Here is a 16,286-nt window from a genome sequence, read left to right on the forward strand (position 1 = left end):
GAGTGCATGGTTTTTTTTTGTACCTCAACTTAACTTTGCTACCTTAGAATCGGCTGAACCATAGCTCAAAATATAGGGCACTGACAAGAACATAAGATGAGGCCACAACGGGGACTTAACAGTACAACAGAGCAGGCTCACGGATGAACTGGAGCGAAAAAAACGACTAGGAGACAGAAGCAGGCAGTGATATTCCTCCATTGTGTTACATTAAACAACTCCAGTAGCCCTGTTTGACAATATTCACTGTAATTTCAAAGTGTTCCTTCAACTGCCAGCAGCCATGCATTAAAAAAAAAACAGAAAAGAAAAGCTCATATGGCTGTCTATTACTATGTATATTGCTAAAAGATATGCATATGTAGATGCAGGAATGGGAAATGAAGATAGTGAAGAAAACGCACTCAGTATGAATTTTGTTTCAGCGGACGAAAACCCCCATAAGCCCCCCACCCCACCCCCCATCTCCTACCTCTGCCTAAAATACAGCATACTTATGCACATTGAACTGAACAACAGTAATTTACATTAACATCAAAACCGTTGTTCAGCAAAGAGCTGGAAATATTTTTGTATTATCAAGTCCGATATATACACATAAGATCAAGGTCTCAGTTGCATTCCACTCTGAAATTATTGCACAGTAAGCCGCTGTGGGCTTGTCATGGTCACCCCCATAAACCCCTGTATAAAAATAAAACAACATTAACACACCAAACAAGTCTTTATTTGTTTTTTTTGTTTGTTTTTTTTGGACAGGCACTGCCGTGGCCAACCCCGCCTGAGTCTGCAAACATAAACTGTGTGCCACAGTGTGAGCTTTAAGAGTTTCTTCTGTCAATATCTACCCCTAAGCGCACAGAATCTCTTTTCCAAACAGATTTCCTTCTCCGTCATTTAAGCTCCTCTGCAGTCACAAGTGGAAAGCTCGCCACCGACCGCTTCCTGTCTTTCTAGCTCTCTCCTCTGGGACTTCAGCCAGGTCCAAACAGTGGGGATTTTTGGCATTTCTCTTCGCCACTGACCCAGAGCTTTGGCATTCTCAAGAGTCAAGAAAAATTCGGCGACTCTCACACTCCAAATTGGCTCAGATCAGCCAGTCTCCGCTGGCAGATGGAGACTTGGTACAAGTGCGAGCATTGGAGGGGGAGTGGTCGAGAGGTTAATCTAGACGACGGTTTCCACACCAATCAACTTTGGCGTGAGGATTCGTGGCGTTATTCCACTGTTGAGGTCGTCCTCAAACTCCAGCAGCTGGCCCATGAAGTTAAGGTTCGGGGAGATGATGGGCCTCCTGGTTTTGACAAACTTGTAGGCGTCCGTCATGGTCATCCAGGTGTGCTTCATCAGGTAGGCGATCACAATGGTGGCTGAACGAGACACGCCTGCCTGGCAGTGGATCAGGAGGCCCATACCCGATTGGTGTGCTTCCTCTGCAGAAAGAACATGGAAACAGTTAGCCCATGAGGAAGTCCAGTCATCACACATGATTGGATAATGAACCTTCCTTTGTGCCTTCAGGTGTTCAGAGAGTAAACCTTTCTGAACTTTAGATTATAAGGTTTTGTTTTTATCTACTTCAGTCTTTACACCGTGAAATGCTACTAGGAGCTACCTTTAAGGCTCTTTTCTGAACTGAGGGGTTTCTGTCATGTTTCAGGCCTTATTAGAGAACAAAATGACTAGATTTGCATAAGAAGTTACTGAGGATGGCCTCTGTCTATGCAGCTACCCTTGGAAAGACCCTGAATCTACTCTAATGGTCATCAAACCTCATCTTTATTGATATATACAGAGGTTTAAAAACTCGTCATTAGGGGTACGGGGCAGGTCGTCAAATGTCGTCTTTATGAGGAAAGAGTTAATTCTGCATTACAGCAGCACATCAACTACAGATCGAATTCACTGGATCCAACATGCCAGGACATGGAGCTCTTTTGAAACCTTCAGTTCAGCTAAGTGGAGTTTTTGATTGTGAGTTAGATCTAGGACCTTCCTCCCTTCAGGCAGCAAAGAAATTTCAATAGATCAGCTCAGACTATGTGAGCCATCCAGTTTAAACAAACTTTAGTCATCCATATGAGAAAAAAACAGCACTATTGTTTCCTTACATAAAATATCCCTTTGTGTTCCTAACATTAACATTTTTAATTGCGTGGAGGGGACTGGAGTATGTATAATAAGATAAGGGAGAGAAAAAAGGTGAATGAGTTCATCCTTTTTACAAATACTTCAACCCAAGACTAAACAAAAACTCTTTTGAATCCGTCTAACAATGCCGAATTTCTGAGGTTTTGTCTATAACCTTCAGAAAATAAAATGAATGCATTCAAAGGACGTGAGAGCGAGCTGCTCTAAACCAACTATTCCAGTGTCAGAGGGATGATTCATGACCTTTCCTTTTTTAACCAAGCGGTTCCTGCACTAGAATTTAAAGAAATAAGTGTGAGTCACGAGAAGATTTACAAGAAAACACACAAAAGGAAGTACTCATTACATACAGATTATTTTTATACTATGCGCGATAACCTCACATGACACAATGTGAGCTCTTGTAATGTAGACAGTTTATGAACCAACATTTTTGTTTGTTTAACTGCTGACAGCTCTGTGCAACCAGCAGTGAAAGTTTTATGTCATGTGACTTTTTAAATACGCCAGCTTCCCAGTGAGATGGCCGAGCTTGAGTCCAAATGTGTACTGTGACGCTAAGAGGTGATTTTCATACCAATGAATTCAAACGCCTCCTCAAAGTACTGCCGCAGGTTCTGCTTGTTGCTGTCGGTGGCAGGCAGGCGCTTGTAGACAAAGAGGCCCGTGTCATAGTGGTAGAGCGGCAGGTGGGTGGTTACATTTAGGATGTAGCCGATGTTCAAGCGCTGCAGCAGTTTGATGTCCTGAGCGTCGTGCTCGTTCCCCAGGTAGAGGAAGGGCAGGATTGGCGTCAGCTCTGCGTTCTCTATGTCCGGGGTGGAGGGCAGGGAGTGAGGTAGAGCCCCCGTCAGGCCAGCAGCTGCGCCCGTGTCCAAGCCTTCGTGAAGGTGCAGCGAGTGCTCACACAGGTTTTCATGGCTCTGCCTGAAGCTGCTAAGGCCTCCTGTGAATGGAGAGAGAAAGGCTGATGTAGGGCGGGTTTAATGCTTCAAAAAAAAATGAGTTAAACTCTCAAACAACACTTTTTTCTTCAGTTTGTTTTTTCTAAATCCAGACTGGACCCTTTTGGTGTCAGCAGATAGAGCATGAAGATGACATGGCACGGGTTAAAGGCTCAATTCCCACAGGAGCGCAGTTTTGCTAAAAATAAACATGCTTATATGTCTGACCACCACATGAAACACGAAACAGCTAAGCAGGACAACCAAGCTTTGCATACACATCTGATAAAAGCAGATAAAAGCTCTGAAGCCCTGAAAACATTACAAACCCCAGACGCCACTGTTATATTTGGTTCTAATTTGAATGCTGCATTTAGATAATAGGATGAAGCCATTGGCCAAGTGAACTTGCTTTGAAAACCAGACCCAAAGTTGCCTGCAGGACATTTTCCACTAGCTCATGTACACACAGGCGCATCTGTTTACCTGTTAATGTGAAGGTAAATAGGTGCACTGAGTTTTAAATACACTATTCACTTTCACTTCACTTCTCCAAATAACCGGTTTGCACCTGTTTGCACCAGTGATACCATCAGCCAAAGGTTCCCTTCAGCACTGGAGCTCTGGGGAGGGGTCCAAGTATCAGTTCATGTATTGTTCACAGTGCAAGAGCTGACATAATGCCATGTGAGGTCATCGCACAACCATACAACTTCCCCTGTGGTGGAGAGCAGGTGACACTCCTGTCAACTGTCGGTTTCCATCGTGAAGCAGCCCCACTGTTAAACAAAGACATCACCCTAAACGTGGTATGATAGTCGCCAAGCCCTCATTATCATGGTAGTAATTACACTGTGGTAAATATAAGAAGGGGAAGTGTTCACAGGACCTGCAACAACAAGCTCAACGCTCAAACACCTTGGGGAATTTCCACTGAAATGGAGTTCATTTCCAGATTTTTTTTTTAGAAAATGCCCAAAAGAGTGACCAATTTTAATAATAAGATGAATAATATTCATGATGTTAATGTTTTTATGGGCTTTTTCGGCGGTGCAGGTAAAGCACTTGTATCGGGTGTACAACTCTTGTTATATAGATTAGAGAAATCACAATATTTTACAATTATTTTTTTTAAAGCTATACTGTATCTGTATTTTATAGCCATTTAGAAAAACCTTGCCTAAAGAAATAAAACTATTAGGACATTTTTTCCTCTCACTGATTATTATCTCTCAACAGAAAGACTAAACACATATTTATATCAAGCAAACTTTATCATTTAAACATTCTCAAGAATATAAGCCCTGTTCTACTTTTAGCTCTCCTTTTGGTCTCCACCAGCTCATGAAGGAGTTATCCCTTAGCTGCTAAATGCACTGAAGCATGAAGACTGAGCATCAGAATGGAAAGGAAAGGTGATTTAAGTGACTCTGCACGAGGCATGGTTATTGGTGCCAGAAGTGAGTGTTTCACAAGCTGCTGATTTACTTTGATTTTCCGACAACTATCTCTCTGGTTTACAGAGAATGGTATGAAAAACAGACAATATCCAGTGAGCGGTATCTCTCTGACTGAAAATGCCTTGTTGATGCCAGAAGAAGAAAGACCGTACTGCAACAGGCAAAAATGAATGAAATACCCCTTTGTTACAACTGAGGTATGACGAACACCCTCTCCGAATGCACAGCATGTCAAACCTTGAAGTATGCAAACAGCAGCAGAAGACCACACCAGGTGCCACTCCTGTTTCCAGCTACAAACAGGAAACTGAGAGTACAATTTCCATGGGCTCCCAAAATCGAACAGATGATTGGAAAAAAACACTGACTGGTCTGATGAGTGTTGATTTCTGCTGCGGCATTCAGATGGCATGCCGAGAGTTTGGCATAAACAACATGATGGCATGGATCCTTCCTGCCTCGTATCAATGGTTCAGGCTGGCGATTGCTGTGTAATATCATGATGGATATGTTCTTGACACACTTTGGGCCCCTTAGCTCTAAGTGAGCATCATTTAAATACCACATCCTAAAATACTACTGTGAGTTGTTGACCATGTCCCTTAAGGACCATCTTCTGATGGCTGCTTCCAGCATTATAACGCGCCATGTCACAAAGCTAAAATCATGTCAAACTGTTTTTTTAAACATGACAATGAGTTCACTGTATTCAAAAGACCTGCACAGTCATTGGATCTAAAGCCAGTAGAGCACATTTGTGAGGTACTAGAACATGAGAGTCACACCATGGATGTGCAACAAATCTACATCAACTGTGTGATGCTGTCATGTCAATATGGACCAAAATCTCTGAGGAGCATTTCCATCACATTGTCAAATCTATGCCATGAAGAATGACGGCAGTCCTGAAGGCAAAAAGGAGGTCCAGCCCAGTACTAGCAGGGTGTATATATATAATGACTGTGTATCATAAATGGGCGATCGTGGCTCAAGAGTTGGGAGTTCGCCTTGCAATTGGAAGGTTGCCGGTTCGAGCCCCGGCTTGGACAGTCTCGGTCGTTGTGTCCTTGGGCAAGACACTTCAGCCGTTGCCTACTGGTGGTGGTCAGAGGGCTCGGTGGCGCCAGTGTTCGGCAGCCTTGCCTCTGTCAGTGCGCCCCAGGGTGGCTGTGGCTACATGTAGCTTACCATCACCAGTGTGTGTGTGAATGGGTGGATGACTGGATGTGTAAAGCGCTTTGGGGTCCTTAGGGACTAGTAAAGCGCTATACCTAAATTTGAAAAATTCCAACCTGTAATCTGACCATTTACTTTTACCTCTACTGCGCAGAGGTAACTCATTATTATTATAATAACAGCGTTCTTTTGAGTAACCTTATTGGGAAGCTGATTTCAGTTAAACGTCAAAATAAAGCCACATTACGGAAGCATTAGGGAAGGTTAAAGGGAAAGCTATCCATCACGAGTTGGTATAGACCAAAATTAACACTAAAACAAGGGTATTAATGTGCAGATGACAGCGTTTCAGAGTCGCTTTCCCAGTTTTAGAGCAAAAATTCAACAAAGGCTCTAAAACATTGGGCGATATACACATTCCTTTGCACACAAAAGCAAAATATTTAGCTGTAAATAAAAGCTGCCTCTATTGCAATTTGTTGTGACTCTATTATTACTCCATTAAACATTAGTAACAAGCAAATATCTGCCATTTTAATCTATATTTGGGAAAAACAAATTTAGCTAAATGAGAATGTGAACAATGCAAATTAGTTCTGGCTCAAACTGAATAAGCATATTTTTATTCTCAAATTCAGCTTTCATAGTAAACCGAGAACAGCAGAACCCCCAGAAGAAGCACGGTGCCGTGAGATGAAGTCTGCCAAGTGTGACTGTCTGTCATTATCTGCGACTAAAACTGACAAAAGTGAAAAACACGAGAAGTGTCTCGATCACTTTCATAAGCCACTGGCTCAGTTCCTGTTCAGAAGCTACCGCTTCTGCCTCGCAAGGCCTCTCGCACCACAGACCTGCTTTTTTCCAGCCCTTACCCTAAACCCTCCAACACTACTGACATGCTGTTTATGGCAATTCTGACGGATTAGGTGTAACCTATATCTGCTTTTAGCTGCAGCGGGGCAGGGGACAGAAGATCTTGTGTTTCCAGTGAAGTAGAGACACACACCGTGGCCATATTTACAATAAATCATGATGGAGACATGTTTGGTAGCTCTAAAATAACAGACTCTGGCTAAATTATTCAACAGCATTTGCACAAGTATGTTCCAGATGTGTTATTTTTACTGCTGCCTGAAATAACACATTTCTACAAATAATTTAAGGAAGTAAAGAATAATGATGGCTGCACATTACAGCAGCAAAGTCCTTACAGCAACAAAAAAAATGTTCACGGTTTTTAGTGAAATATTACATAATATAAAACATGCATGTATGCTGAATGGAATAAAGGCTCCAGGCAAGAATGCACATGTGACGAGAAGGCAGAAACTAGCCATCGCCGATGCTGATAAAAGTAGAGGAAAGTGAGCCTGTGCTATTTGATCCCCTTTAGCAGAGAGGATGCTCGCATTTTGCAAGAATTAAACCAGAGGAAGAAAGAGCAAGACAGTCTGCCTGTTCCTCCCACTGAGGCAGCTTCAGACAGACACACGTGCAGGATGAGAGACTGAGGAGAAGCCTCGTCTATCAAAGTACACAGGAGGACCGGAGGAACAAGTGAAAGCAACAGACGAGAAGAGACGAGATCAAGGTGCTGTGATCTTACGGCTAGGCTGTGACTGGGAGGCATACAGGAACACTCGCAGCCCAACCCCCAAACCCACCAAATACGACATACTTCTCCAGCTTCAAACACACCAACCAAAGATAGAAAACATGGCAATGACCCAGGGACTGCTATCTCACCAGGCTGCCTTATTTAATAACAGCTGCTTCTAGCTCTCTGCAAAAAACAGAAAAATAAAATATAAGGGGAAAAAAAAGGTGAGAGCGAGTCATATAGAAAGCTCTTAAAGAGCGTGTGCATATGTTTATGCATGAGCGCGATGCAGGCAGTGGATGCAGAAGCTGTTATCTGTGGTGTTATAACTGCTGTGAGGCTTAAGTCCACAGCTAACTGGGTGATAAAACTAAAACGCTGTGGTGACAGGCAAAAAGAAAGAAAGAAAATCAGCTGGCCCGAACAATAAAGACAAACGTTTAGGAGGCTTTAAACACACTATTATTCTACCACATTTGTTTCATGTTAGTTTATATTGCGACTAAGCTTCTAGCGCTGATTAAATCAGACACTTGCTACAGAGTCCCTCCAAAGTCAGGCTAAACCCCATGAAATTGCGGTTTCTACCCCCTTTTTGTAAATGAAAGCCCTCATTAGTTGCTTGTTTTTCACTTATCTCCCACTTTGATGCTTCTACTTCAAGTGTTACCTTTGAGGATGATTGGGTCCTTGCCCTCCCTCCTCAGTGATTCCAGGACCACATGTAGAGGCTGAGTGGATGTCAGCCGGTTCGGGTCTGTGGTGCTCTCATCATAAACCACAATCTCTTTAGAGAAGATGCCCTTAAAAGAGTCCTTGCCCTCACGGCAGGAAATGAGGTCCAGCACAGTGATCTTGCCCTGCTGCAGCCGTCTCCGGCTGATCTTGTCAGAGCAGTTGATGTGCACGGCCCCCCGGATGTGGCTCTTGTTGTACTCCATGAAGGGCCGGCAGTCAATGATGACCGGCACGGGCCCCACAGGGTGACCCATGGGACAGCAGGTTATCCGCTTGGCCAGCTCATTGGGGTGGATGACCCTCACGGTGGCTAGGGCCTTCGGTGTGCCAGGGGCGAGACTGGGGGCACTTAATGCTTCATGGCTGCTGACCATTGGGGTAGGGGGCCCGGCGTAGCTGAGATTGGGGCTACTGGCGCTCACCTGGCTGTGGCTGAGGCTCTGGCTGTCCTTCTCATAGGTTGTGACAGAGCAGCAGCTGGCACTGCTGCATCCACACGACAATGAGCGCGTGGAGCCCTTGGATGAGGGCATATACGTTACAAGATTGGCCGTCGCCCGGATCTTCACCACGGTGGTGCTGATTACGGTCTTGTCGATGCTGCTGGTGGTGATGGAGTCCAGGTAGCTGGTGTCCAGGCGTAGTTGGAGTTCCTGAGGTCGGATTGGCCTTGGCAGCGCCACCACAATTCTGTCGTCGAGGGGAGATGGAGGCATGGGGAGACCGAGGACTGGACTTTCACGGAGAACTCAACAAGTCGCTCTGTGGAAAGGATAAGTTTTTGAATTAATCCCGGCTGCGAGAAGACGTCCCCTCGTCTGTCTGAACACCATGCAAACTAGGAAACGGCTGCAGAAGCCAAATATTAGTAATGTCAACACCTGCAGGGCGACACCCAAGTTGGTGGGAAAATTTAGGTGTGACAGACCGGCCACTAATAATAAACAGTTAAATCATCAAGACTCTCCTGTAACTGAATCACTGTTGGGTGTAATTAATATGAATCATCCCCCAGACACCGCACACACGTGAGTGATGCTTAATTTTTCATCCCAACTCTGGTGTGGCTGATTCAAAAACAGGAAGAGGTAAAGAGAGAAAGAAGAAGAAAAAAAGATAAAATACTGCATCAATGCTACGCTGCAGTTTTGTCTCACCCAAATGGAAAGACGGGGTACCAAAAAAGAAGGGTGGCATTTCCTTTGGATCAGAAGCCTGAGCATTTTAAAAGCATGTCATCTTGGCATATTATGTAAAGACACCCGCCGAGCTTTGCCTGTCCCGGCCGCTGCCATCCTTTATGCACGGTGCAGGTTCAGCAAAAGCAGAAATCATTCATGGCCAAATTCATTGAAAAAACCGGCATGAGAACGTGCCGAGAATGTGATATGGCTTTCAGGAGGAGACTAACTGATCAGATGAGCTGCAGACTGAAGGAAATCCAATTTCACACCACCGCCGTGAATAATTTCTAAAAAGATTAATACGGGATGACTGATTTAAACAAAAAAATAAAAAATAAAAATAAAGAAAAATAAGGTACAGATTGTAACTTTGCCGCATTTGTCAGGACTGAAGCCCATTAAGCCTGCGGGGCTTATAAAATAAGAGAGAATTTATAATACACACACACACACACACACACACACACACACACACACACACACACACACACACACACATACACTATATATATATAGATAGATATATATACTCAAAATGGTTCCAGCAATTGAATATTCTGCTTCATTAATTATGGAATCGCGTGAAATCTCTATGACCGTGCATTTCAAGAACAACTTGTGCCACTGATTCCCAAACTTGCTCTGCGTTTCTGCTTACCGGTGAGTGTCGCGGTTGACCGTAGACGGATTTATTATCTCCGCTCCCCGACAACGTGGCCTCCATTCAGTCCGTCCCAGTGTTGTGGCTGGGCAACATTTTTTAGTACTTTTACCCTGCTGTCCAGAAATAATATTGAAGGAAGTCTGCCAGCCTACAGAAGTCGCGCAGTGGGAATGACGCGAGTACGAGCCAATGCGCGACTTCATTAATATTACATCTGATCCTCCTCGTACATCCAGGGCCGGCCCTGCGGTGGGAGGGATTTGGACGAGCTGCTTGCCTCTCTCTGTGGCTGGCTGAGAGGGGAGGGGGAGCGGTTGTCGCTTCAACGGCCTCCGGTCCGCGCGTACAGATGATGTCACTGGCAGCCAATCAAAAGTCTCTCCAGGAGGCTCGAGGAAGAAGGCAAACAGCATTAATTGAGCTTTATTGGAGTTTAATAGAGTGTTTAAACCGTAGGAAAAGGAAAAGCTGATTCTTTTCTCAGATTATAGTGTTTTATAGTGAAGAGCCTACTGAAAGAGAGGTTTAGGTTATGCCATAACATCATTTTTTTTTCCTTTTTAAAATTTGTTTGCTGTGTTGCTTCAGTTTTTAATTGACTTATGCTTGTTTTGTGTGTTTGATAGAAGTATTTTACTTTATATAATTTATTTTAAAGCCTATGTGTCTCATCATTTGTCTAAAATCCACATTGAGCGACCGCTTTGTTAGGTTGGAACCTCTTTTTATCTTCAAAACTGTCTTAAATCTTTGTGGCACAGACTTAACATGATGTTGGAAACATTCCTCTAAGATTTTGGTCAGTTTCTGAAATGCTACCATCCCACACCAGTTAAATCACATTTCTTCCCCATTCTGATGCTCACTTTGTACTTCAGCTAGTTGTCTTGGCAGGATTGGCTAATTCGATTAACACATTAATGAGTCAATAATTTCACTTTTATTTTAGGTGTGTTAAATATATTTTGATGTTGTACTTACGTAGAATTATAACTGACTTAAGTTAAGAATCTAAATATTTCTTTCACTGATTTTTAAAGTTAATGAGAAGCTGTTTTTAGGATCTTGTGCCCCTGTCATGTTTCACACACACTGTCTATAATGAGGGCACAGGGTGTCACATGTGATGTATTTCAGATCAGATGTTCTCATTTCTGGTGGGGCCCCCTGTGCCATCCCATTTTAAAAATCCCAATAACGTCCCTGCCGTGATGGCTGTCTGTTCAGCTGTTTATCACATAATTTAATTTAAAAAATACACCCAATCCTCCACCTTCCCTGTGTCGATTTAGTAGGGGTGTGTATAACTTAACGTTTATACGAATAACTTTCCAAAACCAACAGTTTGACAGTACCACACAGTTCCTGTTGTGATTAGCCGGCTGTGGTGGTAATAAAGCAGCCAGTTTTGTTTTCCATTCTGCATAGAAGTATTTCTGCTAGTTTTCATATGAAAGTGCAAAAATATAAATGTCTTCCTGGTGAGACAGACTGAAGACGTACACAGTTAGACCAAAATATAAATAACACTGCATCTTCTCACTGATCTCCATTGTGGTCAGTTAACCTCTCATATGAAGTGTTTCGTTTTCTAGGAAGCCCCGCCCCTGCAGTAGACATTTAAATAACAAGAACAACACCTGTTTCCTACTGCAAGTCATGATGTCTGTTTTGAAAAAAAAAGGCCTATTGCCAACCCAGAAAGGCTTAAGCGAATGCTACACAACTGCCAGAACTGGTTTACTGAAACAGAGAATGAAAAGATAGTTTGTCCACGTCTTGGTTTAGATCTTCATTGTAAAAAAGAATGATACATTGTTTCTTTCTTTAGATTGACACATTGTTCACCATCGTCTTCCACCAAACATTAATACAAGTCACAGTATCTTTCACATCTTTATTGAAAGTACTCACTGAACTGTTGAAAGTGCCACAGGATAAAATAAGTGCCTCTAAAACCTAGATTTAACAGCCTTTTTGAGCCTCCTATAGCACCAGTAATCACATACAAAGACAACAGCGTAATTTTAGGCCCTTCTTTTTTACATAGCTGCTCCCGAGTAGCCATAGTCACAGCATGTTGGTCATAATTGGCTCAAGCCCAATCAAGTTTAAGCACTGGGCCTCTCCAAAAGTGTTTTTAAGTTTTCTCTTAGATCAGGCACTACACTATGACCACCTTGCCTAATACCTCGTTAGTCCACTTTTTGTTGGCAAAACAGCCGTGACCTATGAGGCCTGAACTGCAAGATGTTAGCAACACATCCTTTCGAGGTGGGTTGTTTGTCCAGCACATCCCACAGACGCTCAAGTGGATTGAGAGCTGAGGAATTTGGAACCAAAATCAACATCTCAAACGCATTGCTTTACTCCTCAAATCATTCCTGAACCGCTTTTGCTTTGTGGCAGGGTGCATCATTCTGCTGAAAAAGACCACAGCCATCAGGGAATACCATTTCCATGAAATATTGCACATGGTCTGCAACAATGCTTAGGTAAGTGGTAAATGTCAGAGTAACATCAATAAGGTTTCCCAGCAGAACATTGCTCAAAACATCACACTGCCTCTGCCAGCTTGCTTTCTTCCCATAGTGGACCCTGGTACCGGGTTTTCCCCAGGTAAGTAACGCACCTGGCCATCCATGTGTTGTAAAAGAAGACCAGTGATGGCTATAAGCTCGTTGATTTTCTCATTGCCTCAAATATGTGGTGATGGCTTGTTGGATAGCAGAAGCTTCTCCGGGGTAGTCACCTCATCTGCTTAATAATTTGCATAAAAACCGACTCATAAGAAATGTTAAGAAGCTCCAGTGACTCCTCTAATTTGCTCTTTGGTCTTTACTCAGGCTCGCTTTACATCACTGAGGTAGGGCACACAATTCTGTGGTGAGTAACCACAGTACTAAATCGTGTCCACAGTTTTTCTGACTCAACTAATCATCATTTAAATTCAGATTGCTGTGTAAAAAGTGTCTGACCTCAAGTCTTCTGAGAACAGCCATTACATTTAATAATTTTACATCCCTACAGTGCTCCAAAATGGCCGACTTAGCTTAGGGGATAACTCAAAAACCATCTTAAATGTCCACACAATTATTTCTTGCCTTTGTAATCAAATATCCTAGAGCTGTTTATGTGTCCTAAGTACTGTTGGTGCTATACTTAAGGGGTTATGTACACTCATCTAACATATTTTGTTTATCTTTCTGTAACTCTGGGGACCAGTTTTTCTAAAAGAAATGTCTTCAAAGGATATTCTCATGTCTTATACCAGTATATAATACTATAATACTAATACCCACCCACCCTAATAATTACACTTAATTGCTCATTCTTGTTCTACAGATTGGAACACCCCTGCCTTTCAAGTTCCCGTGTTCTCCAACAGCATATGATCATCTTCCTTACAACCCTCCCTTACTCAGAGGTAGCTATATTTAACAGCCCTATAACCATAAGTCATGATCTAACAGGGAGTCTGATACAGAAATTTAAATCCAGATGTACAACATCTGAACATAACTCAAAGGATATAAAAAAAAAAAAAAGCCATCCAACATATCGCTAAAATCAAGTTAAACCAACTTACTAGTGTGGGCAGATGTTTAAAGATAGCAGACCCAGTCCTTATTCCATTCACCCTTTTCTAACCTTTCCAAACTCCTCCTTTGGGCTCTGACAGGTGAATATCTCCACTCACCCACTCATGGACTCACGCAGTTGACATTAAAGCTTGAGATTGTTGAGCAACTCTCCTTTCAAACACGAAATGCTTGAACTGTAACTGAATCTCAAGCCATTTATGAATTAGGTGAACATGTTTTCAGGGGTAAAGGTTACCAAAAGGGACACAGGTGAAACATACTCTTTACAATGAATGCAATGAATGAGAACATTTGTAGGTTAATAGACTCTAAATAAAAAAAGGAATAGGGGTCTAAAAAAATCAGGCCAAGTCTAAAGTGCCTTAAATTATAAGTGTCTTAAAATACATGTAGTTTTAAACTTGGTTTCCTTGGTATGTACCTGAATTTGATCCTAGAAAACCTATATGTAGACATAAATTATATAACGAATATTTAGCAATAGTAACACTCCTTTGTGTGATGCTACATGAAGGCTCCAGATTGATCTACTAAGTATGTAATAGTATACTTTCAATGTGATCACCTATAAATGTAATTTTCCCTGGATCAGACCACAGATAGACTGAACTTCAGTGCTAAAACACAGCAGAATAAAAGAGATTAACCTTCTTGTGTAACGCAACACAAGTGACCTGTATGCAGAATGGGGTGGCAGTATTATTGGTGGCAATAAGTAGGTGTCTTTGGCAGGAGTGTTGTTAAGCAAGTGCCAAGTTGGCTGGCTGCGCAGCCCCTGAACGACGGGGACCTATGTTGTGGTGGAAGGGTCTCGTTGGCTTCGAACCCCAAATATAATCTGAGCACTCTATTTATCCTCGCTGGCAACCTGAAACAACGCAGAGCATGTATTATCATTTCTATTATTAGCAGTCTGTACAGTTATTTATAAATGGATGCAGATGATCAAAGCTGATTGGCTTCCCAGTGACTCTGTCAGGGTCCCTGTGCCTACCCGGTCGGCTCAGTATGGCTACATATGTTTTTATTTTCTTTTTTGTTCCTGCTCTCTCCCTTCCCCTCTTTTCCTCCTCCCTCTGCCTGGGCGGAGCTCACCTGTGGGCTCCTGCCCTTGGCCCACGCACCTGGTCGCGATCACGCACCTGTGGCTCATCACGAGAGTGTTCCAGCTCCTTTATAAGATGGCAGCTCTGCGTTTCTCGTTGCTGGATCGTTGCCGACCCTCGTCAGTGTAATCCCAGCTCAGTTACCTCTATTGTGTTTTTTCAGCGATTTGCCTTTATAATCCCTTCGTGTCTCTGTGTACAGATTCCCTGGACCAACCCCTGTGTTACCTGAGTGATTGGAGTATGAAGAGGCGCGTGAGGGGTGGACGGAATGAGTGTGTGACTTTCGGCGTCTTTCCCATTCGTGTGTGGACCCCCGGAGCCCGGCTTTCCCCTCACCTTTGTAAATAGATCACCTGGTGTATTGTAATAAAGACTCTTGTGCTTTCAAGACCTAGAGCCTGCACGTGAGTCCGTTCAGTCCCGTTGTGACAGACTCCTGTTTCACTGTGTTTAAGTGTAAGTGAACCAGCACCCCAGGCCAAACTCAGAAGACCATTTTATTGGTATCATACTATAATATTATGGTAATGTAAGCACTCTGTTTAGCAAAGCAATGTGTGAAGATGAAATAAAATGGTTTATCACACTAACTTGTTTTTAGCAGATATGTACTACTGAATCATTTGTGTATTTCTCACAGAACAAGCCGGTACACTCAGACTGCTTATCAACACCTGGTAAGATTAAAACTATCTGCTATTTTATCTACCCTTCATTTATACAGGGCGGGTTGGCAGAACATCCATGTTTATTAATAGCAGATCCCTGGTAGTGAAATAATAAAACAAGAATAGACAGTATTAAGAATCCCTGAATTTTTTTTTTTTTACATCAACATATATATATGTGTGGTTTAGAAAGATATTGAGATGGTTCTGGGAATACCGAGTTTTTCTAAGTAAATTGAAGAAATGGACTGAAGGAGTTTTCCTTTAAAAGCAAAAGAAATCATTAAAAGACCCACTAGACTGCCTGAAATTTGCTTTCTCATGAAGCTCATAAGCAAGGCAATGCCAGCAAGTAAGTTTGTAATGCTGACATTTACATGGTCGTAGTATCTAAAATAAGAGCTACATAAAGTTTAGAGAGCCGTGCAAAATATGTGGGCACTTTGGGTGCTTGGATTCTTATCCATTAATGATTTATTCACTGTAACGACAACCACAAACAGAAAGGGGGCTTAAAAAATCTTTAAAAAACTGGGTGAAAGTATAACAAGAAGAGCTAATGAAGGCCAGTCACATTTTACTGGTATTAAAATAAGATGTTAAATGAGAAACAGGAGCTTGGAACAACATTTTAGGAACAACTTCTGGTGGGAAGTCAGACACACGATGTACGTGACTTGACCAGTTATGTAAATTTAACCAGTTCTGCCGGTTAAATTTACATAACTGGTCAAGTCACGTACATCATGTCAAGCTGACACCAAGATTCTGTCAGAGTTTTTCGGTCTACACCAACACTAACTGTTTACATGATCAAGCAGCTGCAACGAATTACCAGGAACCAAATCTATATCATCAAATGTTCAAAACCGATTTCCTAAAAGTGTTTATGATCAGGAGCTTCTGATAATGGCATGTAGCGAAGTAGATTTTAGATGCTGGCAGGCTAAGGGGAAAGAATGTTGGTTCCTAGAAACACCCAGTTTA

The 16,286-nt window shown here is 42.5% G+C and overlaps 1 protein-coding gene across 1 annotated transcript; it reads right to left on the minus strand.

The window, feature by feature from the left end:
* Nucleotides 1-471: 471 nt before the first annotated feature.
* Nucleotides 472-10,205, minus strand: dusp10 (dual specificity phosphatase 10). Its single transcript, XM_086264532.1, has 4 exons — nucleotides 9,912-10,205; nucleotides 8,002-8,831; nucleotides 2,729-3,097; nucleotides 472-1,433 (listed from the first exon to the last, which is right to left on the minus strand). Exons 2-4 carry the CDS (start codon nucleotides 8,783-8,785, stop codon nucleotides 1,168-1,170), a joined length of 1,419 nt encoding a protein of 472 aa, XP_086120658.1. The 5' UTR covers nucleotides 8,786-8,831; nucleotides 9,912-10,205; the 3' UTR covers nucleotides 472-1,167.
* Between the last annotated feature and the right edge of the window lie 6,081 nt (nucleotides 10,206-16,286).

The sequence above is a fragment of the Aulonocara sp. 'chitande type north' Nkhata Bay genome, linkage group LG15, assembly GCF_057382095.1.
Source record: "Aulonocara sp. 'chitande type north' Nkhata Bay isolate Kocher_YH1m ecotype deep benthic linkage group LG15, A_spYH_male_GT1.1, whole genome shotgun sequence".
NCBI classification, from domain to species: Eukaryota; Metazoa; Chordata; class Actinopteri; order Cichliformes; family Cichlidae; genus Aulonocara; species Aulonocara sp. 'chitande type north' Nkhata Bay.